At 42.6% G+C, this 25739-nt stretch overlaps 1 protein-coding gene across 2 annotated transcripts in view; it reads right to left on the minus strand.

Annotated features, from left to right (window-relative positions):
- NOL10 (nucleolar protein 10) overlaps window positions 1-20438 on the minus strand; it is a 203103-nt gene extending 182665 nt beyond the window's left edge. Inside the window, exons 1-4 of one of the 2 annotated variants that reach the window (XM_033939293.1) lie at window positions 20095-20438; window positions 11034-11079; window positions 2099-2197; window positions 574-651 (exon numbers count right to left, since the gene is read on the minus strand). In XM_033939293.1, coding sequence (XP_033795184.1) covers window positions 574-651; window positions 2099-2197; window positions 11034-11079; window positions 20095-20160 — 289 coding nt within the window. In that variant the 5' untranslated portion in view covers window positions 20161-20438. The remainder of the gene's footprint in view (window positions 1-573; window positions 652-2098; window positions 2198-11033; window positions 11080-20094) is intronic. The other variant, XM_033939294.1, reaches the window with a different exon arrangement.
- Between the last annotated feature and the right edge of the window lie 5301 nt (window positions 20439-25739).

Consider the following 25739-nt stretch of genomic DNA (forward strand, 5'->3'; position numbering starts at 1 on the left):
ACTCAGCAGTGACAATTCTTATGTTCTTATGTACATAAAAATATAATACTTATATGATATTTTTTGATTAAAATATTTGAAGGTAAGGTGGGTGGGGGGTATAAATTTATGTATTTTATGATGTTATAAGGAAAGTCAAGTGATGTATTCAAGTTTTAACTGATATATTATTGTGTACTTGATGTAAGATGGAAAAATGAATAAAGAATTTGGAAAAAAAAAATATAGAAGCAAAATAAACATATAAAAAAATAAAATAAGAAGTAATATAAAACCAACAGGGAGAAACTCTTTCCCTGACTCTTAGCACATTTTGGTCAATGATCAAGTTTTCAAAATATTGGTCAATGCAAATGGGATAGCAAAAAGGGAACATTTTTTCGGTCATTTAAACCCACTAGTAAGCTGCATGTGTCCTGCTCTAGGTATGATTAACAAGGTCTTGTTTCAATATAAGAACAGCAATAAGCCATTTTGATAACCATGATGTGAATAGTTGTTTGACATCATCATGTAAAGTAGTATTTCTTATTTCTGGTGGCAATTGCAAATTTTACATTTTATTTTACTAACCTTCTGAATCCAAACATCTTTCAAACTTCAGGGACAGTTGATAAGTGTCATAACAGCGAATGCGAGGCTTGTATGTTCCTGGAAAAACAAGATCATCTGAGAAAAGTAGACAGGGCATATACATTCAGACTACAATAGTTCAAAATCTATTTTGTAAACTGTCATGTCTATATTGTAATTTATGTAAATTATGTCATCTCTGTCCTGTCTCGATTATTTTGGATGTACTCTGTAACCCATTCTGGGCTCCTTTGGGAAGACTGGCTAAAAAAATTGAATAAATAAATAAAAATAATGTTACAATTAAATCTAAACCCAGGTATTTACATTTGCTTCACAACAGAAAGCCACTATACCCAAACCAAGCATGGGAGCCCACTATGTTAAGATCAGAACACACTCCCAACACATTGTCTTCTGGTAACCACTTCTTTCTGTTCCCAGTCCTGGCATACCAAGAACCACTTGGGAGCTTAAAGCATTCCTATGACATACTTGGAGGTGGACTATATATCTGCTTCTCCATGGCTAGGGAGAAAGTCACATGTTATCTCGGGCCACTCTAACTCTTCAAAAGTACAAGTGGTGTCAAAATATTTGAGCAGAAATCATGGGGTCACAGCCATATTCAATGGATGCAAAGGAGTCCAGCAAGGGGCCAGAGGATGAAGGTTTATGAAGGGATACTACTAGACACAGTCTCGATCCCCCTGAACTGTCCTGCTCACCCAGTTTACAGTAAGTATGATTGATGCTAAATAGTGATCCTCCACTCTTCTAACTCGCATGACAATTATTCTTTCCTTCTAATATTCCTTAAAATTAGAAAAATAAATTTCAGATTTTTTCAGGGGATATAACTTACACCTGTTTGAACACAAAGGGCCGGATTCTGTATTGGACGACAAGTCTCAGAAGCCGCCTAAGTGGCTTTTGAGAATCGCACACGGGCGTCCAATATAGAATCACGTCTGTCCTCACGGACAGATGCCTAAGCCCGCCTAACACCACAATTCTCTATCCGGCGTCTACATCACATACGCCGATTAGAGAATCGGGTTGCCATTGAGCTGATGTAGCGGCAGGGAATCTGCCCCCCTGAAGACTACAGGCAGGAGGGATGCCCAGTCCCTCCTGCTAGAACTTCTGAAGCCACCCCCCCTGCCCCTGAATGTCCACAGCAGGAGAATTGCCCAATTCCTCCTGCCACCACCACTCCAAGACATCCCCCAGCAGAAGGGATGCCCAGTCCCTCCTGCTGGAAACCCCCAAATCTCCTAAAAGCCCACCCGGACTCCCCCAAGTACCTTATTGAGTTGACTGGCCGGAGGGATGCTTACTTCCTCCGACCAGCAGGCCCGCCTCCAATGAATGGCGAGCCTTCCCCTTCCAGGTGCATCATGGGATGCACTGGGGAAGGGCCTAAGGCCCTGATTGGCCCAGACCCCGGAATCGTAGATCAAAACTATCCAGCACTTGCTATATATGTAAGTATAGTTATGTGCAAAAAAAGTCAAACGGTTACCAGTTGCCAGGATATACTGTCCATTTCTTGACACTTTAAGGTTTGTGCTAACTGTGGGCATGTCAAAGTCTTGAATAAGTTCAATTCTTCTCCGAATATCTAAAAAAGCAAACAAAAACAAATCAACAATTTCTATAATAGCTTTCCATTTTTAATTTTGATGCACAACAGTTCCTAACATTAAGCCTTTAGGAGATCTCAAGGCTAGCACACCAATCCTCTCCTATTACCTAAGAATCAGGCAAGCCACCAGACCCCTATTTTAGCTAGCCATTTACTTAACAGACCTTCTGACTGAAAATTGCAAATGGAAGATTAGGTTACCTCAATGCAATAATCTTCTTTCTGGTAGATGTGTCTAGGAGTCCTGAATGTAGCTGACTTCCCCTTATTTGCAAGTTGTATTGCAGAAGGATGAAATTTACATTCTTCAGCTCTGCCTCCTTCTCCGGTAGCTGTAGTGCTCTCTAAAGTTTATATGAAAGCATCTCTACAACATAAGAAATAGGAAGGAGGGATATGGGGATCATTCCTAATAATACATTTCTGCTCTGCACTGTAAAACAAAACTGAACCAAGTAAAATTAGTCCATAATGTAAACCCAGGTGGAACGAATCCCATCTGTCAAAGTGCAACCAGCACTAATACTTATGGAGCTCCGAGAGACTCACTTTTTTTTTTTTTTTTTTTTAAAACACGTTTGATATTTTACTCTTCATATCAGACTGGCAAGAGAAAAATTCCAGCTGTGGACATACACTGTGTTCGAGGTAGTATGTAAGTGAATTCCTGACAGGACGGGGCATCAGGAGTCCTAGACACATCTACCAGAAAGATTACTGAAATAAGAACCTAATCTTCCGTTCTGATGCAATGTTATCTACGAGTCCTGACTGTAGGTGACGTACCAGAGCAGTCTGCTGTGTCTAGGATGGGACAAATGAGCTTGCCCTTAAAATAAAGGACCCCAAAACAGAATCCTTTCATGCTGTCAGATACACCCTGTAAAACTCTGTAAAAGTATGGAGGGTGGACCATGCAGCTTCTCTACCAATTTTTTCAAAAGAAACTGCCCACGAAGATGCCACACTCCTAGTGGAGTGTGCTCTCAAGGAAATTGGCAGCCGTTTCCCAAAGCCAATGTATGCCAATGAAATAGCCATACGAATCCATCTGGAAATGGTCACCTTAGATGCTGGCTTACCCAGCCTAGCAGCACTGGTTAAGACAAACAAATAATCTAAAAGGTGAAAATCATTGATTACTTCAAAGTATCGAAGAACTCTCTGCACATTTAACAGTTTCTAAAATTGTTCCTCTTCTTGGTACCCATGGTCTGGAAAGCAGGCAACCCGACTTCCTAATTAACATGAAATGTCGATATCACCTTTGGCAAAAACGAAGGAACAGTGTGAAGAGAAACTTCTGCAAATCTAAGGGATGGCTCTCTGCATGATAGTGCCTGTATCTCCAATATTATTCTTGCAGGTATGATGGCTACGAGAAAAAAAAACAACTGCCTTTACTGTTACGAGCAGATTCAGCAGTAACACTTTCAAATGCTCAAAAGGCGACTTGCTGAGCCCACTTAAGATGATGTTAAGATTCCACAAGGGAAACTTATCTTATTGGAGGCCTCAACCATGCTCTGAAACATGAGAGACCCGCCACTTGCACTTTAAGGGATCCAAATGCCAGCCCCTTTTCCAGGCTGGCCTGCAGAAAATCCAAAACCACCGACACCAGAGCTCTTAAAGGTTCCATCTGAACTTTCACACACAATTGATGAAACAACCTGCAGGCCTTAGCATAGGTAGCAATGGTGGTTGGCTTCTTGGCTCTACGAAGGATAGCAATAACCATCTCTGAATAGCCTTTTCACACTAAGGCTGCACACTCAAGAGCCATGCTGTAAGATCAAAGTGTTCCAGACTCTATATGGGAACTGGACACTATAACAGAAGATCCTTGTGCATTGGAAGCTTTTGCAGGTGCACTAGATCCGGTACCAGAGTCGACATAGCCATCCAGAGTCACCAGGCTTACTTGTCCACAGTGGATTGCTAGCTGACAGATGACCCGGCCTATCATGGGCCACAGGAGAAAAACGTACAGCAGACACATGGCTGAATCAGGACATCTAATCCATCACTTTCTGGCTCAAATCTTCTGCTGGGAAAAAAAAAAAACAAAAACAAACATCATCAGTCCACCTTCTTGATGCCCTGCCAATGCCATGAGGTTGATTATTGGACACCCCGAGCATCGGACTATGCAGTCATATGCTCTCTGGGACAGTGTTCACTCCTCTGGGTCTAAGGTCTTTCTGCTGAGATAATCAGCCTGTACATGGTCTACTCCCATTACATGCACCGCAGAATTCACTTGCAGATGGAGCTCTGCCCAACTGAATATCATCTTAGCTTCCAGATGCAGAGGAACACTTCTCGTACCTCCCTGTCATTGGCATAAGCCACCGCCATGGAATTGTCTGAGAAACTCTGACCACTATGCCCACAAAAAGCATCTGACCTTTAAAGGGGAGCCTGCTTAAAGTGGCTTTGGAAGCCAAATCTCCTACCCATGACCATATTTCAGAACATTCTGCAGGTGGAGATGAAATAGTCCGAGACCCTGCTCAATACTCTGATACTGTTATATAGAGTGTACACCACATATTCAATCCCTGCCACAACCATCTAGGGGCACATTCCATTATCTATGCCTGAGATCCGACAGACTCTGGTGTTGTAGGCACAAACCACAAAAGAGACTACTAATGCCGCTTTAATTCCCAAGGCTAAGACCTCAAACTGATATTTTAGGACTATATCCACCTTGCGGTCCTGCGCATTCTTCAAGACTACACCTCCTTCACTACGTAGGGAAGTATGCTTGGTAACCTGAGCTACTAGCGAGTCCACCTTAGGCTGAACAAACAAGTGCTGAAATTCAGGAGCCATGGGGTACAATTTCATTGTCTTAGCCCCACTTAAGGAGCCCTTCGGGACCTCCCAATGCTCTGTAATTAAAGCAGTCGGATTTGGATGAGAGGGGGAAAAAAAAAATGATGCCTGAACCCGTGAAGCACTCAATCGTGCACTGAGCAGCCAAAGTCTGCGGGAACTCCAGGATTAACTCCCGCAATGACTCTGGAAAAAGTTCTAGCAACAGAGATGCTTTAAAGAGACGGCAGAAAACGGGGAAAATTGGAGGCTTACTGCTATGTGGGCAGTGTAGCTGAAGCCCATAAAATCTCACCAGTGAGCCCCACAAAGATATCCAATATGGCAGCGCCAAAATCTAAAGGTGGTGTGGCAGCATCAGCGGCACAGATAAGAACATAAGAATAGCCTTACTGGGTCAGACCAATGGTCCATCTAGCCCAGTATCCCATCTTTGTGGAGGCCAATCCAAGTCACAAGTACCTGGCAAAAACCTAAATAGTAGCAGCATTCCATGTTACCTACCATCCCATGTCTGTCTCAACAGCAGACTATGGACTTTTCCTCCAGGAATTTGTCCAAACCTTTTTTAAAACCAGCTACATTAACTGCTCTTACCACATCCTCCGGCACATTGTTCCAGAGCTTGATTATTCGAGTGAAAAAATATTTCCTCCGACTGGTTTTAAAAGTAACTTTGTCGAATGTCCCCATGTCTTTGTAAATCTTCTTTTTTTTTTTTAACTGCATCAAATCGAGCCAAGTACCTGTTCTACACCACTCAGACTTTTGTAAACTTCAATCATATCTCTCCTCAGTCGTCTCTTTTCCACGCTGAAGAGCCTCAACCTTTTCAGTATTTCCTCATACGAGAGGAGTTCCATCCCCTTTATAATCTTGTTCGCTCTTTTTTGAACTTTTTCTAGTGCCGTTATATCTTTTTTGAGATAAGGAGACCAGAATTGAGCACAATACTCAAGGTGAGGTCGCACCATTGAGCGATACAGAGGTATAATAACTTAGTCTTGTTAACCATCCCTTTTCTAATTGTCCACACTGAATTGATAGAAGACCACAATGTGCCAAGTACTTTACTGACCCTGTTGCAGATGAAAGAGGAGCTGCACTCTAATTTAAAACAAGCAGTCTCCGATACCAAATCAGAAATAGTTGCTCTTCGGAAAAGGCAGGAGACACGGCTAGATGAGGTGGCGAAGATGTGATTGCAATACAGCAGCAACAGGACTCTACACACCAGATCGAGAAAGATCTGTGGGACAAGATAGAGGACCTGGAGAATCACTCCAGAAGGTGCAATTTGAGAATCAGGAGGGTGCCTGAGGAAGAGCATATAGAGACACCCAGGGGATGACCCAGGCCATCTGCATGGACTTGCTATGCTTGGCATGCAGTAGCAAAGCATCCCTTCCTGACCTGCAATTTGAACGAACCCACAAAGTATTGTGGCGACCCTCTAATAATAGCCCCAGGGACATTATAATGTGTTTTGCCAGCTTAGCCTTGAAAGAGGAGATATTACAAGCGGCACGCAAGATGAGCACCTATAAATGACAGGATCTTAAACTCAAGATATCTCAAGGCATCTCGGCAGTCATCTTGGACAGGTGGAGAGATTTCAGGGAGGTCACTCAGTTTATGCACAAGGAGTGTTACTGATAATCGATAGTTGCACCCCTTCACGTTAGTGATGACTGTGGAAGCACACACGAAAAGAGTGAAGACTGCTGGAGAGGCATGGAAAGCGCTGGAATTGATGGGGGTGGATCACCTTCCAAAGCGAGAGTCAGAGGAGCAGTTGAGAAAAAACAGCAGGATCGAAGACCTGGTAGCGATGGATGCAGAATTGCTGGACGACAGCCAATAGAAGAGTGCATCAGGAAACAGAGCCTACAACTTGAAGATCTGGGACATACTCAGCTGGACTTTCTCTGAATGGAAGCAAGGGACAATAGGTGTGGTGTGTGGTTAGAGCTATGGCTGGTGGAGTGTGAGAGCAGGGGAATGGTTTACTGGGGCAGAGGACAGGGCGTCTCTGTAGAATGCCGACTGGGAGTTGACCTGGATAGAGAAGAGCTAGGATCTTTTTCAACACCAGCTCCAGTTTTGCCCCCAGCAAAGTGATACAAGTCAAGCTTTTACCATGCAGCCATGGCACTTTAACTCAAAGGAGGATGTCAATTTCTCAGGGATACAGCTCCCTAAAATGGGTTTTTATTCCAATATCACTGCAGTCGATGCTTCACTCCCTCGTGTCTTGCCACATCAGTGATGTCACTTCCTCTTCCAGCAGAGAATTCCTTTAAATACTTAGGGGTGTGAATGGGGATGGTGTTGGAGACGGAGTCACTGTACGTGCTGAACATGCTGCTCCTGCTCCAGGAGGTGAGATTGTTGCTGGAGAGTTGGAGAGATCTTCCCATTTCACTTTTGGATAGGATTAGCTTGATTTGGATGATGATTTTGCCCAAATGGTTATATGTGCTCCAGACCTTGCCCCTTACCTTGCACCAGGACTTGAGAAAACTGCATAGTTGGATGGTAGATTTTGTTGGGCCTCCAATAAACCAAAATTAAAGTTTGACAATATGATGAAGGGCTGGCACCAGGGTGGATTGGGATTACCTCACATACAACTTTATAATAAGTATTGTCTGTTGCGCCATGTGGGGGGTGGCTACACAATGAGACCAGGTATACCCTACTTAACATGGAGCAGGCACATTATGGGCCCGCTCCTCTTTTGATCTTGTTACATCTGAAGAGGGAGCAGATGTTGAGAGATAACATTCTGTTGTGCCCCTTACAGGCGATATGGAGATGGTGGGTTAAATTGTTGGGGGGGGATGGAAGGGGGAATCCTGGACAGATGGAGCTCCTGTCCTTAAGGGGTAATGTGTTATTTCCTCCAGGAGATGAGAGAGCGGGCTTTTAGATGGTGGAGCATCTTCTGGGGGAGACGGGAGATCCAATGTCCCTGGAGATGATTAGTGAAATAGTGGGTTATGGTTGGGGCACACAATTTGATTATTATTAACTGTTACACTACTGGTCCATGTACCCTCCAGAACTTTTAGCTCAGCGGGTGAGTACTCGCCTTTGTGCCTTCTTTATACAGGTCAATGAGCTGGAGATTACAGTATCGGGGATTTATAAGGCCTTATTCTACCTATTACCACCCAGGGACATTCAGAAGGGTGGGAGAAGGAGCTGCAGGTGACTAACACAAAAGGCATTCATTGACAATATTTATAGCATTCCCTGATTGACTACCAGTGTGCAGCTACGTGAAACTGGTTATAGAATATTATAGGACCTATTTCACCCAGAAACTGCTGTACCACAGCGGGGGTTTGCCCACAGCAAAGTGTTTTAAATGTGGGCAGGGTGGCAATACCTTTGAACATGCCATGTGGTTGTGCCCAGTTATACAATGCTTTTGGCACCGTATTGCGAACTATGAGGGTCATTTCATAAATAAAGCACACTTTTTTAAATTTACAAGTTTTATTTTTTTTTCCAAGTATTTCTTTACAATTCTTCAATACAGTCTCCCTGCTCTGCAATAACCGAGTCTCAATATCCGGGAAGCTTCATTATTCTATCTAAGATACCGTTTTAGTTCAGTTGCCAAATGACTTGGGTACTGGCAAAAGAAAGCTTTTCCAGAGATGCAAAACGATGTCCACGCATAGATTGTTTCAACTTTGGAAAAAGGTCAAAGTCTGGTGATCTCATGTCTGGACTGTAAGGAGCATGAGGTAACACCTCCCAACCGTATTCGTATAGTTTTTAATGACATTCCCTATGTGTGGGCGAGCGTTGTCGTGAAGAATGAGTGGCCCAGCCAAGAGCAACTGATGTCAGATTTTGTGCATTTTTCTGCGCAATTTTTGCAAAAAAAATACACTGCTGTGACACTTCTTCCACATGGAACTTTGTCTGTGATGATGATGTCTTCATGATTATAAGCAAAAATCATCATTTGTTTGACTTTTGATTGAGTTCATCATGGGGAAGATGGAGCTCTCCACTCATCATTGAAAAACTACGCGAATACGACTGGGAGGTGTTACCTCATGCTCCCTACAGTCCAGACACAAGTCCACCAGACTTCAACCTTTTTCCAAAGTTGAAACAACCTATGTGTGGACATCGTTTTGCATCTATAGAAGAGCTTTCTTCCGCCGGTACCCAAGCCATTCAGTAACTGAACAAAACGGTGTCTTGGATGGAATAATGAAGCTTCCTGGACGTTGTGACTTGGTCATTGCAAAGCAGGGAGACTATATTGAAGGATTGTAAAGAAATAAGAACATAAGCAGGGCCTCTGCCGAGTCAGACCATGGGTCCATCATGCCCAGCAGTCCACTCCCGCGGCGGCCCCCCCAGGTCCATGACCTGTAAGTGATCTTATACCTAAAACATTCTATTCCCTAATCATTTAATATCCTTTATGGTAACCCTCTAACTATACCCTTCAATCCCCTTTTCCTTCAGGAAATCATCTAATCCCATTTTGAAACCCAAAATCGTACTCTGCCCTACCACCTCCTCTGGAAGCGCATTCCAGGTGTCCACCACCCTCTGAGTGAAGAACTTCCTAGCATTTGTTTTGAATCCGTCTCCTTTCAATTTTTGCAAATGCCCTCTTGTTTTTGTTGCCCCCGCTAGTCTGAAGAATCTGTCCTTCTCTACCTTCTCCATACCCTTCATGATCTTATAAGTTTCTATCATGTCCCCTCTAAGTCTCCGCTTTTCCAGGAGAAAGAGCCCCAGCTTCTCTAGCCTTTCAGCATATGAAAGGTTTTCCATGCCTTTTATCATTCTTGTTGCTCTTTTCTGGACCCTCTCAAGTATCACCATATCCTTCTTAAGGTACGGTGACCAGTATTGAACGCAGTACTCCAGATGCGGGCGCACCATCGCCCGATACAGTGGCAGGATAACTTCTTTCGTTCTGGTAGTGATACCTTTTTTGATAATGCCCAACATTCTATTTGCCTTCTTTGAGGCCGCTGCACATTGTGCCACCGGCTTCATTGTTTTATCCACTAAAACCCCTAAGTCCTTTTCCAGTTTGCCTTCTCCCAGTACCCCCCCCCCCCATCATGTAGTTATGCATCGGGTTTCTTTTCTCTATGTGCAAGACTTTACATTTCTCTACACTGAAGCTCATCTGCCATTTGTTTGCCCACTCACTCAGTTTGTTCAGGTCCCTTTGTAGTTCTTTGCATTCCTCCACAGTTTTAACCCTACTGGAGAGTTTTGTGTCGTGTGCGAATTTTATACTTTGAAAAAAATATAAATATGTAAATTAAAAAAAAAAAATAGTGTGCATTATTTATGAAATAACTCTCGTATATTGAGTTTCTGTTGGATATCGCCTTTCGAGGTGTTTCAATTGGTTCTTGATGTACCAGGAGTCTATGGGCCAATTTCGGGTGGTGCGAAGACCCTGTGCCGTAAAATATGTTTAGTAGCGAAGAAATGTATCATGCAATACTGGACTTTGGGGGATTCCCCTGACTTCTGGCGCTGGAGAAATCAACTTTACCAACTGGCCTGTTGGGAGGCCAGACAGATACGGGGAACTAAGAAATGGAGGGGTGCATATTTGTTGGTATGGCAACCCTTTATATAACACTTACATCCTAGGGGGGCATAGCTCCTCAACTTTGGTGAAGACAATGGGAAGGAGGGAAAGAGGGAAGAGCGGTCTCATCCACTGGCTCCTAACGCCAAAGAAAATTTGTCAAAGCCTGATTCAAGATACAGTAACTGAATTCTGCTTGTAAGAGCGGATTGAATAGCAGAAGCTAAAACTGGACTCCAGTGACTGGCAGTACTACTAAAATTTACTTATGTTCATTCAACTTATTTGTGTTCACTATCATGTGTCCAGTGCCTACATGTGAACTATTCAGTGCACATTTTCTATGACAATTTTATAACAGCCATGCCTACTTACCAACATCTTTCTTTTGTAATGCTCTCTTTTTTCTATCAGAAAGCCACTGAAAGAAAAAGAAAATGTAAATTAGTTCTTACCTGCTAATTTTCTTTCCTTGAGTCTCTCTAGACCAGTGGTCTTCACTATAAGGTCCATGAGCCAATTGTGACCCTCCAAGACCTCTGGGGTGGCCTGTGGACCCTTTACAGAATATCCTCCTCTCCATCGCCGGGATTTGGCACTTTTTTACTCCGTTTCAAGCGCTGCACTCTTTGGGCCATGGGCAGCGTGAGTGAAATAAACATGCTGCTTTTGACAACCCCAAAAGCTTTCCCTTTGCTACACAGCTTCCTGTCACTGCAAAGGGAAAGCTTATGAGGCCACCGAAGGCAGCATGTTCACTCACGTGGCCCGAAGAGTGCAGAACTAGAAACAAAAAGGGTAAACAGAACCAGATTTCGCAGGAGGGAGATAATAGTATATGGATGCAGGCCATGCATTCTAAAAAAATTACTCCTAAAATACCAGTACTTGAGATTAACAAAGAATACTTGGCATAGTACTGAGGAGTATCCTGCACAGCCCTATAATTCATATTCAGTGTTTTTTCAAAGAGGTCAAGGAAGATGACTTTAAAATATGCAATCAGTAACAACTATAGAAAATAGACAAATAGAGCAAAATATAGACAGCAGATATAAATTCTCAAGACTGACACATTTTGATCACTAAATTGAAAATAAAATTATTTTTCCTACCTTTGTTGTCTGGTGATTTCATGAGTCTCTGGTTGAATTTCCAATATTTCTTTCTTTCTGCCTCCTGCACACTTCCTCTCCTCCGGACCTCATTCCCTTCCCCAACCAACACCTCTCTTTCTCTGTCCCTCCATAATATCAACTTTTCTTTCCTTTTCCTCCACCCCCTATTGGCAATATGTCTCTCTCTCACTGTCCATCTATCTGTCAAGAGATCCAGACATCTCTCCCACATCCAACATTTCTCCCTTTCTCATCCCCTGGATCATGTGCAGCATTTTTCACCACTGCCCACCAGCCCCATGCCCATTTCTCATTCTAACACTCCTCTCCAGCACAATGCCACATTCTCCCTCCATCACTATGTCCAACATTCCTTCCCCTTGCAACCCCTTCAATCTGCCCTCTCCACCACCATATCCAACATTTCTCCCTGTCATCCTTCTATTCCCCATGCATTTCTACCTCACTCCTCTCTCTCCCTATGCCCAATTTTCCTTTCTTCCTTTCCCTATGTGCACCATCTCTCACTCACAGTCATGCCCATCAATTCTCCCTTTCTATTCCCTCCCTCCTATGTCATAAGTTAATGCCCCCATGTTCATGCCCCTTTCCCTTCTTTGTATTGAGTTTGTGCCCCCTCCCACCCGAAGATGACCCACGGGGGGGGGGGGGGGCAGGCAGGGATCCCCGCTGGCAGCCAGGCCGCATACTTCCAACAGGCGGCCGTACTGCATGTTGAGAAACACGGCTCTAGGGATAATAAGATGGTATTTAAAAAAAAGGCTTTACATTTATTAAATTGTGCTCACTTATTTAATTTTTTTAAACTATGAAAAAAGAAGGTTTCTCTTTATACCTACCAGATACAATTATTTTGTAGTACAATCAGTATGTATTCACGGTCTTTCCTGAGTGACATAATAGTTGTGTCAGAAAACAAAAAGGTATCTCTTCTGAATGTCTTATTTATTACATCATGCAAGTAAGCCTCTGTCAAGTCTAGCAAGACTAGGAATTTGCCCAGAGCTACCAAGGTGATGATTCCATTCGGAATCTGAGAACCTTCAATGCTGCATGCACTGCCTTAAGATCCAGAATTGATCTCCCGTCTACCGAGTCTTTCTGGGGCATGCCGAAGTATGTAATCTGTCTGAGCTCAAGTCTGTATCTGGTACTGGCTCTATGGCTCCAAACTGTAACAGCCATTAGCCGTTGTGCAGTCGTACTGTCCTTGGCTGCTTTCTCTGGTCTTAACATAAGAATTGCCGCTGCTGGGTCAGACCCGGAGTCCATTGTGCCCAGAAGTCCGCACACGCGATGGCCCTCTGGGTGCCCTAACTGAGACTGGACCCTACCTGCGTACGTTCTGGTTCAGTAGGAACTTGTCTAACTTTGTCTTGAATTCCTGCCGGAAAATCCAGATAAAACGTCTCTGAGGGACCAACAGAATTAAAGTTTGTATCCTTCTCGTATGATATCCAGGACCTATTGATCTGAAAAAATTTGCCCACATCTCCCAGAACTCCAAAGTCTCCCTCCTACACAGGGGATCTCGAAGGCCGACCTGGTGTCATTGAGACTTCTAGGTAAGTGGTGAAGAGTGAGAGTCAGCTTCAGGGGTTCTGCTGGAGCCTCCAAATCTCTTTCTACAGCCCTGAAAGGACCATTGTGATGAGGAACCCACACATAACGCAGTTTTCTGTAGCCACAAAAGGAACCATAGTAGAAAATCCAGGAGCCTCGTAGTTTACTGTCCAGCAAAGACTTAGGATGATGATCCATCAAGCTAGCCCTCAAGTCATTCAGTCCTTTTCCAAAAAACATCCAACCCTTGAAAGGGAGTTTGCTCAAGGTGGCCTAAGGATGCTGAATCTCCCACCCACTGCCTAATCCAGAGCATTCCACTTGCAGAAACTGTATAAGCTGACACTTTACTCATGACCCTGAGCGTGTTGTAAATAGCGTCTGCCACATAGTCGACCCTGGCCAGAACCACAGGAGGGCACCCCCATTCCCCACCCCCACAGTCAGGTCTAGTGAAGCATCCTATGGCAGACCCGCTTCACAAAAAAGCCACAGCTGCAGCTTTAAAGCCTACAAGACCTCAAACTGCTTCTTGGGGTCTAAGTCCACTCTGCGATCCTGAGTATCCTTCAGGACCACTCCCCCTTCACTAGGTAGAGAAGTTCTCTTAGAAACTTTATAAAGCTTTGTATTCTTCCGAGTCTTATTCAGATAAAGAAAAAGATGGTTCAGAGTTTTTAAAATTAATTAGTGGTCCAAAAATTCTGGATCATTTAAAAAGAAGCTTAGAGGCGCCTATATCATTAAAAGAATTGCAATCAGCATTGAAGTTCCTTAGAGTTGGATCCGCTCCAGGTGGAGATGGTTTCACAGTAGAGTTTTAAGGCTAAGGCTCTCCCTTTTATTATTGGTATGCACCAAACAGGATTTGTTGCTCAGACATTCCTCCAACAATATCAGACTGGCTTTTCATATGTTAAATTTAGCAAAAGCCATGAAAGATCCAGCCTTCTCTGTATCTTTAGATGCAGAAAAAGCTTTTGATAGGGTGGAATGGACCTTCATGTATCAAGCAATGGATTGGTTTGGAATAGGTTCAGGATTTATACAAATGATTCAATCCTTGTATAGTTTGCAGAGGGGAGTTAGACAGGTATGTCCCCTGTCTCCTTTGTTTTTTGATACTGTATTAGAACCCTTGTTATTAGCTATTCAACAAGCTAAGGAGATACAGGGTATTCCTTATTCAGATCGGGAATATAAGGTCTCTGCTTATGCAGATGATATATTGATTCATTTGAGGAATCATTCCATGCTTACTTGATGTAATAGAGAAATTTGGAAAATTTTCAGGATACAAAATAAATTGGAGCAAATCAGAAGTTCTTCCTATTAATGTTCATTGCACAAAAGGATTATTTGAAAAATTCTCTTTTCTATGGAAAGAGGATGGAATAAAATATTTATGCATTTGGATAAAGAACACACTGGATGAAACAACGAAAGTGAATGAAAAATTTTTATTGCAGAAGGTAACAGAAATGTGTGAGCAATGGAATCCTTTACATCTTTCCTGGTGGGGGAGAGTTCAAACTATTAAAATGATGATATTGCCTGTGGTTTGTTATCAAATGGGAATGTTACCAGATTTTTTTCAGGAGTCCTTATATAAAAAGTTAGCATTCTCACAAAATTTATTTGGCGGGTTAAGACTCCTAGAATTGCCCTAATATCTTTACAAAAAACAATTACGGAGGGAGGGGTAAATTTTCCCAATTTTTATAGGTATCAAGCCTATATTTTGCGCCAAGGTATGTATTGGATCCTCCTAGAGCCCATTAAAAATATCCCAGATTGGTTATGGTTAGAATGGGGACTCATATTTCCTTTGTGATTATGCCATGTTCTCAGTATCAAAATGCCTAGATTATATACAGAAAACAGAATTCTAGTAGATACATGGAAAATAGTATGATATGTCAATTATTTAACACCTATTTCAATTCACAAATCAACAAATGAAACCATTTGGCTAAACTCCAAAATTCAAATTGGCGGATTTAAGCATTGGATGATAGCAGGAATATGTACTTTAGAGCAGTGTTCTTCACTGTGTTGTTGGGACGGAAATGTATTCTGACTCAGTGGCTTTCAGCCCAGCCTCCTACCATTTCCCAGTGGAAAGCTTTGATGCTACACCAAATGTTGCTGGAGAGGAGAGACATTGCTGATTTGACCTCCAGAGCGGGACGGTTGTTCCGCCAATGTTGGCAGCCTTTTAGTTCTACATTTACATCATATGTTCAACACCAACTTTGGGACTTCTAATGTTGTTGCTTTACTCACTTGTTTTCTCTCCCTGCATTATGGATTTGTTTAGTTTAGTTGCCGCTGCTGCTTTTAGGGGTGGGAGGGTGGTTGGGGGAGGGTGAGGGTTGGGGTTGGTTTGCAGTTGATCTGTAGAAACTGTTATATTTCTAGTTGCCTTGTTTTGCTTGTTGTTTACTGAATCTTCCTTTCAATAAAAATGATTTAAATACAGAGCAGTGTTCTTCAACCACCGGTTCATGGACCATGGCTGGTCTGCAGAAATTTCCTGCCGGTCCACAGGGCCGGCACGTGTATCAGGTCCGAGACAGTGTTCTTCAGCTGCCAGTTTGCAGTGCAATCGATGCAGTGTTATCGGGCAGATAGAAGGCTTCCCGATGAGGCGCAGGACATGCGAGGAGCCACTGCCCGCGGCTTTGTGCACTGCATCAGTGAGGAAGAGGGAGCCGGCCTGAAGATAACACCGGGGGCGGCATAAAATGACCAGGCAGGAGCAGGCCAGAAGTTAAGGCACAGCATGGAAGGAGGGAGACAACAACAGTAGGGGGAATGATTTTAGTTTTGAATTTAGTGATTGATTTACATCTGCTGTCTGTATTTTGCATTGTTCAGGAAGAAATGCATTTGTATCTTTTTCTCTGAGGTTGTACTGCATGCAGAGTCTTGTATCTTAGGGTTTCATTTGTACATATTAGTACTTATCTGTTTTCTGGTAGGAATGAATGTTGAGAAGCATACAGTGTGCTTTGTGTAATTTAATTTTGTGGTTAACCATTATGTGTTGTATTCTGTGTGTGTGTATGTGTATGAAAAATGAATGGAAAAAATGGTGTTGCAATTAGTACTATTATGGGGCAGAGGTGTGCAAGTTCTGGACCACGACTTAGCCCAATGTTCTTCAACCGCTGGTCCGCAAAATAATTATTTTATTTCCGCCGGTCCATAGATGTCAGAAGGTTGAAGAACACTGCTTTAGAGGATGTTATATCTAATGGTAAGCTGCTTGACTTTTCACAGTTGCAATATAAACTTGGACTTCATAAATCAAAGTTTTAGATGGTTGCAACTGAAGCAGGCCATTCAGGTGGGGGTCCCTGAATGGAAAAATTTAAAATAATCAATATAGTTTGGAATTCTTATGCTTTCAGATGGACTTCCTGGGACATCAGGCCGCACAGTGGTATAAATTGATAGCTGGATTTATAAACAAGAAACCAAAAACTGGGCTTATGGACATTTGGAGTATTGAGATTAAGCACCAAATTTCTGCATCTCAATGGCCACAAATCTGGACTTGGAGGTTGAGATGTACAATGTCAGCATCTATGAGACAAACTTGGTTTTTTCTGTTACATAGAGCATTATGGACCCCTGTTCAGTTACAAAAGTTAGATAGCTCCAAGTCAAATAAATGTTGGCATTGTCATCTCGAAGTAGGGACTTTAGATCATTTATTGTTCTATTGTCCATTTATTTTGGCTTTTTGGAAATCAATATGGGATCAAATAAATTGTTTATTGGAAAATCATGTGACATTATCCTACGATACTGTGCTATTTGGTGTATCAATGAGAGCTAAAAGTCAAATATCAGCTAAGAACAACAGGCTTTTATTAATAATGACAGGAGTTGCCATACAACAAATTACAAGTAATTGGAAAAGTCTTAACTATAGTTTTTGGTGGAGTTCATTGTGTCATATATATATAAAATGGAAAGAACATTAGCCATTCAGAAAGGAAATTTTTTAAAATTTCAAGAGACCTGGGAGCCATTAGCAAAATATTGTAATGTCTAATATTGTTTTCCCTTATAAACATGTACATCCGGGAGGGGGGAGGTTAGGGGGTCTGATAGGATAATAAATTTGGATATATTAGAATGAGGGTCAATAAAGAAATTTTATATGTTGAACATTGTGACTGTTTAGGAGGGAGGGGGGAATTAATTCTGAAATAGATATTAATAGAGTATTAAGTGTGGTATTGAAGAAAATGTTGTATTTATTGTTACACTTATTGTAAGTTTTGAAAATAATAAAGAATTGGGGGGGAAAAAAAAGAAACTTGTGCCACCAGAGAATCCACCTTAGGTGGAGGAAGTAATTGCTGAAATCATAAGCCATGGGATACAATTTCCTCATTGCCCTTGCCCCCAACAGCAGACCTTCTGGCGAATTCCAATGCTTTCTTATCCTGGTAATTTCTGGGTGTGAAGGAAAGTCCATGGACTGAGACTTAGTATTGCTTATCAGTAACAGCTGGGCATCAGAAACCTAATCAACTTCCATAGACTGTAATCACCTCCCTCAGCTCAGCAGGTTTGAATAGCCTGCGCAGTATCAGATCCTTTCCCTTGACTAGTTACCACCAACCCCTGGTCTCCTGCTCCAAACCGAGAACATGAATCCTTCAGGGAAGCAGCATGCTGAGAGAGTAGAATCCTGAAACCTTAAGATCCCCTCACTCTTCCACATGATTCTTCAGGGGGGGGGAGGGAAGGGGAAGGGGGGATGCAGCCGACTTCTGCCAAGCCTCATGGCCAGTCATGGGGTCAAATCAGTCTGTGTTCCAGCGCTCAACTCCACAGGGGCGAGCTCCGCTCCCAGAGGACCTGACCCCGAGTTCTCATGTCTTATGCAAACAGGCCAGGCAGGTACTTCTTTTAAAAGTGTGGCTCTCCTGGCTTCAGACTTTGACATCTGACCCTTCTCCCAGGAAGAGCTGCACCAGGACTACTGGGAACCCTTGATAAAAGACCTGATTAAGACCTAAAAATAAAAAATTTGGGGCAGAGCAGATGAAAATATATTTTTTCAACTCACTTGCAGAATCAAAACTAAGCAGAAGGGGCACTGTCAAAAGAGACAAGGGGGTGGAGAGAAGAAAATGATTGATGTCTTCTGCAAGCAACTCGCAAGCTGGGGGTGTATAACTCATCTATAAGGAATTGTATGCTGTTTTCCCAGGAAAGAGACATTTAAATACCATGTGGCATAAATGGAAATGAGATGAGTCTTATTTGAAAGGAAAATCTGGAGAGGGCATAGGATGAAGTTAAAGAGATGACAGGCTCAGGAGTAATCTAAGGAAATACTTTTTTTTACAGAAAGAGTTGTACACACATGGGATAGTCTCCCAGTAGAGGTGGTAAAGACTAAGACTACCTGAATTCAAGAAAATGTGGGACAGGCTCAAGGGATATCTTAAGGAGAAGAGGAGATAGTGGATGCTGTGGACACTGCTAACAGAAGAACAGAATAGCAAGAAATGCAATCAGAGACCAAGCTGTGCTAAAAAAAAAAAAAAATGACAAAGCAACCAATGGCACTTTATAGACTAACCAATTTAGTGAAGCATGAGCTTTCAACAAGAGCCCACTTGCATCTGATGAAGAGGGCTCTTATCCTCAAAAGATCACACCTCTATAAATTGGCTGTCATTTTTGCTACTTCAAACTACCACGACTACCCTCTGGAAGCTTTCACAAACTACTAAATACCTGATTAAAAATAAATGCTAAGCACTTCTTTATATGTTTTTGTAATATTACGGTACATCCCATGAACTTCACAAGGAGACTCTCTTGATACAAAGCAAGAACACTAGCAGTAAATCTGAGATCTCTCTAAGACAGGGATCTCAAAGTCCCTCCTTGAGGGCCGGAATCCAGTCGGGTTTTCAGGATTTCCCCAATGAATATGCATTGAAAGCAGTGCATGCACATAGATATCATGCATATTCATTGGGGAAATCCTGAAAACCCGACTGGATCGCGGCCCTCAAGGAGGGACTTTGAGACCCCTGCTCTAAGAGATCCTTTTACCGGTAAGATTCATTCTTGCCATAATATGCGTAAAACTAACCCACTTTGAGTCACTACTATCCTTAGTTGTAAATGTATTTACAAAACGTGGACAACTCTCTCCGCCCCTTCCCCCAAAAGACAGGGGAGAAATCCCGTACTACTTTTAGGTCGTGTTAATATTTTTGCTTGCTTTTTCAAGTACTATTCGCTGCTATCGTTCCAGCTCAGTAAGAGCAGCTGCAAGGAGAATTCTTTAGCTCTTTTCTGAACGTCTGAAATCGAGCCCATTTTTTTTTTTTAAATAAACATGGTTTTATGAAACTTATTTTCATCTCCACAAACCTGAATCATCATTTTAAAATATGTATAGCACATAAAATATAACATACTCAGTTATCCATACAATATTTTCCAACGCCTCTACTGGCAACCTTGCTGAAAGCCCAACAGGCGGTGAAAAATCACCAGGGCTTCACCCCTAAATGTGTGCCAGGTGTAACTCTCATTAACAGTGCTAATTTAGCACGATTCTTCTTCTTCTTCTTCCCAAAATCTATCTGCAGCAGGGCTCTAAAGCACAAGGCTGTGAGCAAACAGTCCCTGACCATGAATCCATAATAAGCTCTCTCAGGAGCAAATCTCGCCATCTTATCACCAACCTCAGGTAGCGACTTCCCACAGCTCAAATTGTAAATCTTCACATCGTTCACATTGGAAATCTGCATCTCGTGCCGCTCCTACACTCACACCGGTTACCAAAACGAAACCAAACACGTTAAACCAGAAATCCCACGCTGCCGAGCCCTTGTGCTACCGGGTCAAAGGGGAACGGGAGGTGGAGTCTGCGAACAACCAGGCGGCCACCTTGTGGCTGGCCACGTATCTAATGGTGGTGGCGCCATTGTGGTTGGCAATGCGCTGGGAATCAGCGGTGGATGAATGGCGCCAGATAATCAATGCCAACACCAAAAAGTCCAACAGGACAGAGAACCCACGGGTATAAAACAGCACAAAAGGAAGTGGGAACGGACAATGAGCACTCCACTGAAGATCACTGATGTAAGACCAAGGTGTTTATTTCAGAAAAGGACACAAGCAGAAGCTCTCACTTCCTTTTGTGCCAGATAATCAATAACAACTAATTGGCATTATCTTTTTCTTGAGTGACTGAAATGATACCTCGGTTTATCCAACTGCCTGCATGGATTTCTTATTGGTAAATCTAAGATGGTATTCGTTTCTTAAATAATGGAGCTAATTGAAAATCATGGCTCTAGCACAGTGGTCTCAAACTACAGGTACTATTTTGAGGACCTCGGTACGTTTATCATAACCACAAAAGTAAAATAAGTTTCTTGATAATATGTCTCTTTAGCTATAAATGACAATATTATTATTAAGACTTAGCCAAAAGGAAAGATTTATAAACTATAAAGAGTTTTACCTCATGGAAAATTTCATTTCTTTAATAAGAGATTACCTATTTTTTTCTGAGGCCCTCCAAGTACCTACAAATCCAAAATGTGGCCTGCAAAGGTTTAGAGTTTGAGACCACTGCACTAGCATGAGCTGAACCAATCCAAAATAATAAACAATAAAAGCAGTCCTTACTAAAATTATGTAGCTCTGGTTTTGCACCCCTACCATGCAGCATGGTGCTCCTGACAGCTCGGAGGAGGGGGGGGGGGTCACCCAACTGATACCAGGGCTCACAAAAAGAGAAAATCTTAGACTTACTTCAGCAGCAATAGGGGGTAGTTGTAGTCACTCACTAACACACTAGACTAGAGCATGGGTAGGGTTACCAGATGTCCGGATTTCCCCGGACATGTCCTCCTTTTGTGGACATGTCTGGATGGCTTTTCAAAACCCAGCACTTTTCCAGGTTTTGAAAAGTTGTGTAGAGCAGGGAAGATGTCCATGCATGTGTGGCTGTCACGTGATGATGTCAAGTGCGCGTGACATCATCTCGTAGCGTCCGCGCATGCGTGGACATCCCTGCCCAACAAGAGCAGGCAGTAGGATTAGGGCGGAGATGGGTGGGGCTAGGGGGGTCCAGATTTTCTGAAAGGAAAATCTGGTAACCCTAAACATGGGCATAGACTGGGGGCTGGGACCGGATAACTCCATTAGGCCAGAGGATGGGCAACTCTGGGGGGTCTTCACTGGGGTTACCAGATGTCCGGGAAAGCCTGGACATGTCCACTTTTTAGAGGACTATCCAGGTGCCCAGATGGACTTTCCAAAACCCGTCAGTTTGTTCGGGTTTTGGAAAGTTTGACAAGCTCTGGCCACATCTGGAGGGCCTCTGGGCATGCGTGGATGACATCACACATCCACACATGCTCCAGGTCTTCCAGACATAGCCGAAACTCATCAGGGAAGAATAGAGGAGGCTTTGTGGAGGCAGTGCTGGGGCAGAACAGGGCAAGGCCATGTGTCGGGGAGGGGGGGAAGTTGTGGACTAAAATATGGTAACTCTAGTCTTCACTTACTCCACTCCAACCTCTTGCTTGCTCTGCTGGGATGGACATAAGAATAGTCTTACTAGGTCAGACCAAAAGTCCATCAAGCCCAGTAGCCCGTTCTCACGGTGGCCAATCCAGGTCACTAATACCTAGCTATAGCCCAAGGAGTATCAATATTCCATGCTACCGATCCAAGGTATAAATGAACTAAACAGGAACTTTATTTAAAGTGATCAAACTAGTCTTTAAACTATTTAGTCTTTCAATAGACAGGCAGATAATATTCTCAACACCTCCAATTCTCTTCCCTCCCAAACTGCTCAGAGAATTTCCCTCAATCTCAGACTTTGGCAGGAAAATGAACAACCAAAAGCTAGGAACTACATTGTGTACTCCATTTTATAGCCTCCCCCTCCTTTCAGGGAAAAAGGCTCTCTAGCTCCTCCCCTCCAGTCTGTGCTAGCCACAGATTGAAACCTCAAGTGACCAACTGGAAATTCCTCCACACTGTTTTTACAGTGGAAGCATTTTCAGGGGGGGGGGGGTCACACTTACCTACCTCTAAAGAACCTGTGCCCCAGAGGGCACCACCTTATACCCCTTTTTCAATCTTCACAACCCAGGGTATATCACAAGTCACATCAATATGATTTCTTGTACACTTTTCACATGTTCAGTTACACAGAAATTGTGGTGCCAAAATTAGATCTTCTAATTATGCTGTTTGCTGTTCTAACTCAAATGGTCTTTTCTGCCATGGATAGGGTTGCCATATTATGGGCTGCAAAACCCAAGACACATGGCCCCTCCTTGTTCTGCCTCAGCCCTGCCTCTCTTCTTCCCTGATGAGCTCTGGCCACATCTAGAGGGCCTAGATCATCCATGGATGTGTGCGATGTCATCCGTGCATGCTCAGAGGCCGTCCAGATGCAGCCGAAGATCATCTGGATTTTCCAAAACCCGAACAAACTGTTGGATTTTGGAAAATCTGCCCGGGAACCTGGAAAGTCCTCTAAAAAGAGAGGATATGTCCAGTTTTTCCCAGATGTCTGGTAACCTAACCATGGACTGCCAAGGTGACTACTCAGGTGCCATTGGTATCTCTATGACTGTGCTGTTAGCTGGGTTGAACGGAGTCTTTAAGTTGCACCACGGTTCAGCAAAGAGAACCTTTCAATCCAGGACTTTTAATTTTTTTCTGGGTTTAGACCACTTGACTTCTAAATATGCTTTAAAATTAAAACTAGAAGTCTTCATCATTATGTAATTCCTTTTTTTTCTTTGCAATATTTTGTGATGTTGTTTGGTCTCATTGTTCTTAGAAGTAGTGAAGATACATACTCATTTTTAGACTTACCCCTCTTTTACAAAGCCAAGTTAGGCTTTTTTTTTTTTAAATCGCTGGCGATATTAGGTCTGACGCTAAAAACCGTGCTACAGTTTTGTAAAAGTGAGGGGTTAGTTCTTTTAGGAAATTTTAATACACAATACTAGAGTGACTCAATTTAAAATACTTCTAGACCAGGGCTGCCCAAGTCCAGTCCTTGAGATCTACTGGCAGGCCAGGTTTTCAGGATATCCACAATGAATATGCATGAGAGAGAGATCATACTAAGAAGGCAGTGCAGGCAAATCTCTCTCATGCATATTCATTGTGGATATCCTGAAAACCTGGCCTGCCAGTAGATTTTGAGGACCAGACTTGGGCAGCCCTGTTCTAGACACTTTTTTGTGCAGCAGCAGCGGTATTTACCTCCCCCTCCACATCCCTGTGCATCAGCAGCAGCATTTTTCCCTTCCCACGGTCTGGCCTGCTCCCTTAGTCACTTGCCGCCCCCCTTCCCTTCCCGCGGTCTGGCCGGCTCCCTTAGTCCCTTGCTGGAGTTTATTTTTAAGTTTAAAGGTGCTGCGGCGGCTCCTCTCACAATCGCCGCCTGCGTCGGAAGCCTTCTCTGATGCAGGTGCGGCTCATGAGAGGAGCTGCCGCGGCGGCTTTTAAACTTAAAAATAAACTTCAGCTGGGTGTGAAGTGTAAAGGAGCCGGCAAGAAAGAGGGACCATTGTATGCGCGCATGCACACTCCTGCTGGTCACGGACCTACAAATCACATATCACGCAGGTAAGAGTGCACATGCGCGCATAGCGTTTTATTATAGTAGATAATGACCGGGGTTGCCATTCAAGAAATTACGTACAATTAGAAAAACTGGAGTAGACTAAACTATTATTTTTGGTGGAATTCCCTATGTCATATATATAAAATGGAAAGATATATTGCAATACAGCGAGGGTGTTTTAGAAAATTTCAAGATGTATGGGAGCCATTAACAAAATATTGCAATGATTAAATGATTTTTTCCCTTGATTTACAGGTTCAATTACAAGGGGGGAGGGGGGATAATTTTATTATTTTATTATTGTATATTGTATTTGATTATATAATAGGAAGGAATGGGGAGGGGTGGGGTTAATAGCATTCTATGTGTACTCTTGATGATTATTAAGTGATATATTTATGATCAATTTGTTATATTGATGCACTTATTGTACGTTTAAAAATGAATAAAGAATTTAAAAAAAACAACAAAAAAATCCAATGTAGTTGCGTTAGCCGAGACTATAATTAAATTTCCTTAGGGAAGTAACAGATTTATATTATAAATTTCCTTATCCCAAAATTTTAATAGGTAAGTAAAACTATCAACACAGCGGATAAGTACAATAAATTTTAATGCGACTTTGCACTTAATTTTGAAAACACTAGTTTTTAAAATTATGTTGTATACAATAATAACTATTTCTCTAAGGGAATTGATACTTTGTTTTTCTTTTTTTTTTTTTTCTTCTCTTACAGGTTCTCTGCCAGATGGATCCAGATAAGTAGATTTCTGATTTTTCCTTGTTTTCGGGTTTGACTCTCTTGCGTTGGGTACCTTCTGTGTTCTTGCTTGTAGAATCTTCTACTCCCTATCTATAAACAACCAAAAGGAAAGAAACCTCACTCTAAGGGCTCTTTTTACGAAGCTGCACTAGCAGCTCTAGCGCGCACAACTTTTAATCATGCGCTAACCCCTGCGCTGGCCGAAAAACTACCGCCTGCTCAAGAGGAGGCGGTAGTAGCTAGCGCGGCCGGCAGTTTAGCGTGCGCTATTATGCGTGTTAAACCGCTAGTGCGGCTTTGTAAAAGGAGCCCTAACTGAACATAAATATTTCCATATACAGTGGTGCCTCACATAATGAACGCCTCGCACAACGAACGCTGCACACAACGAACTTCATGTCTTGATTCACACAACGAACTTCACACAACGAACTTCGTTTCACACAACGAACTTCGTTTCACACAACGAACTTCGTTTCACACAACGAACTTCGTTTCACACAACGAACTTCGTTTCACACAACGAACTTCGTTTCACACAACGAACTTCGTTTCACACAACGAACTTCGTTTCACACAACGAACTTCGTTTCACACAACGAAGTCGCCCGAGCTGCCGATGTATTGCATCCTTCCGCGCAGGCACTGCAGGCAGTCGTTAGTCACTGCGCTTAACTGCCCTCTCTCACTGTATACAGTCGTCCTTTTAAGATAAACTCAATATTTTTTATATATCATGGCTTCTAAAAAAAGCAGGAAGGTGATTTCTGTTGAAATGAAATGGGAAATAATTAGAAGGAGTGAATGTGGGGTAAAACAGTGTGACCTCGTCAAAGAGTTTGGCCTCAGCAAGACCACCATTTTCACCATTTTGACAAATTTATCTTTTTTTATGTCATCTTAGCATATTTTATGCTGCAGAACGAATTATTTTTTTTAACATGTATTGTTATGG

This window comes from Geotrypetes seraphini, chromosome 3, assembly GCF_902459505.1.
Source record: "Geotrypetes seraphini chromosome 3, aGeoSer1.1, whole genome shotgun sequence".
Classification (NCBI taxonomy): Eukaryota; Metazoa; Chordata; class Amphibia; order Gymnophiona; family Dermophiidae; genus Geotrypetes; species Geotrypetes seraphini.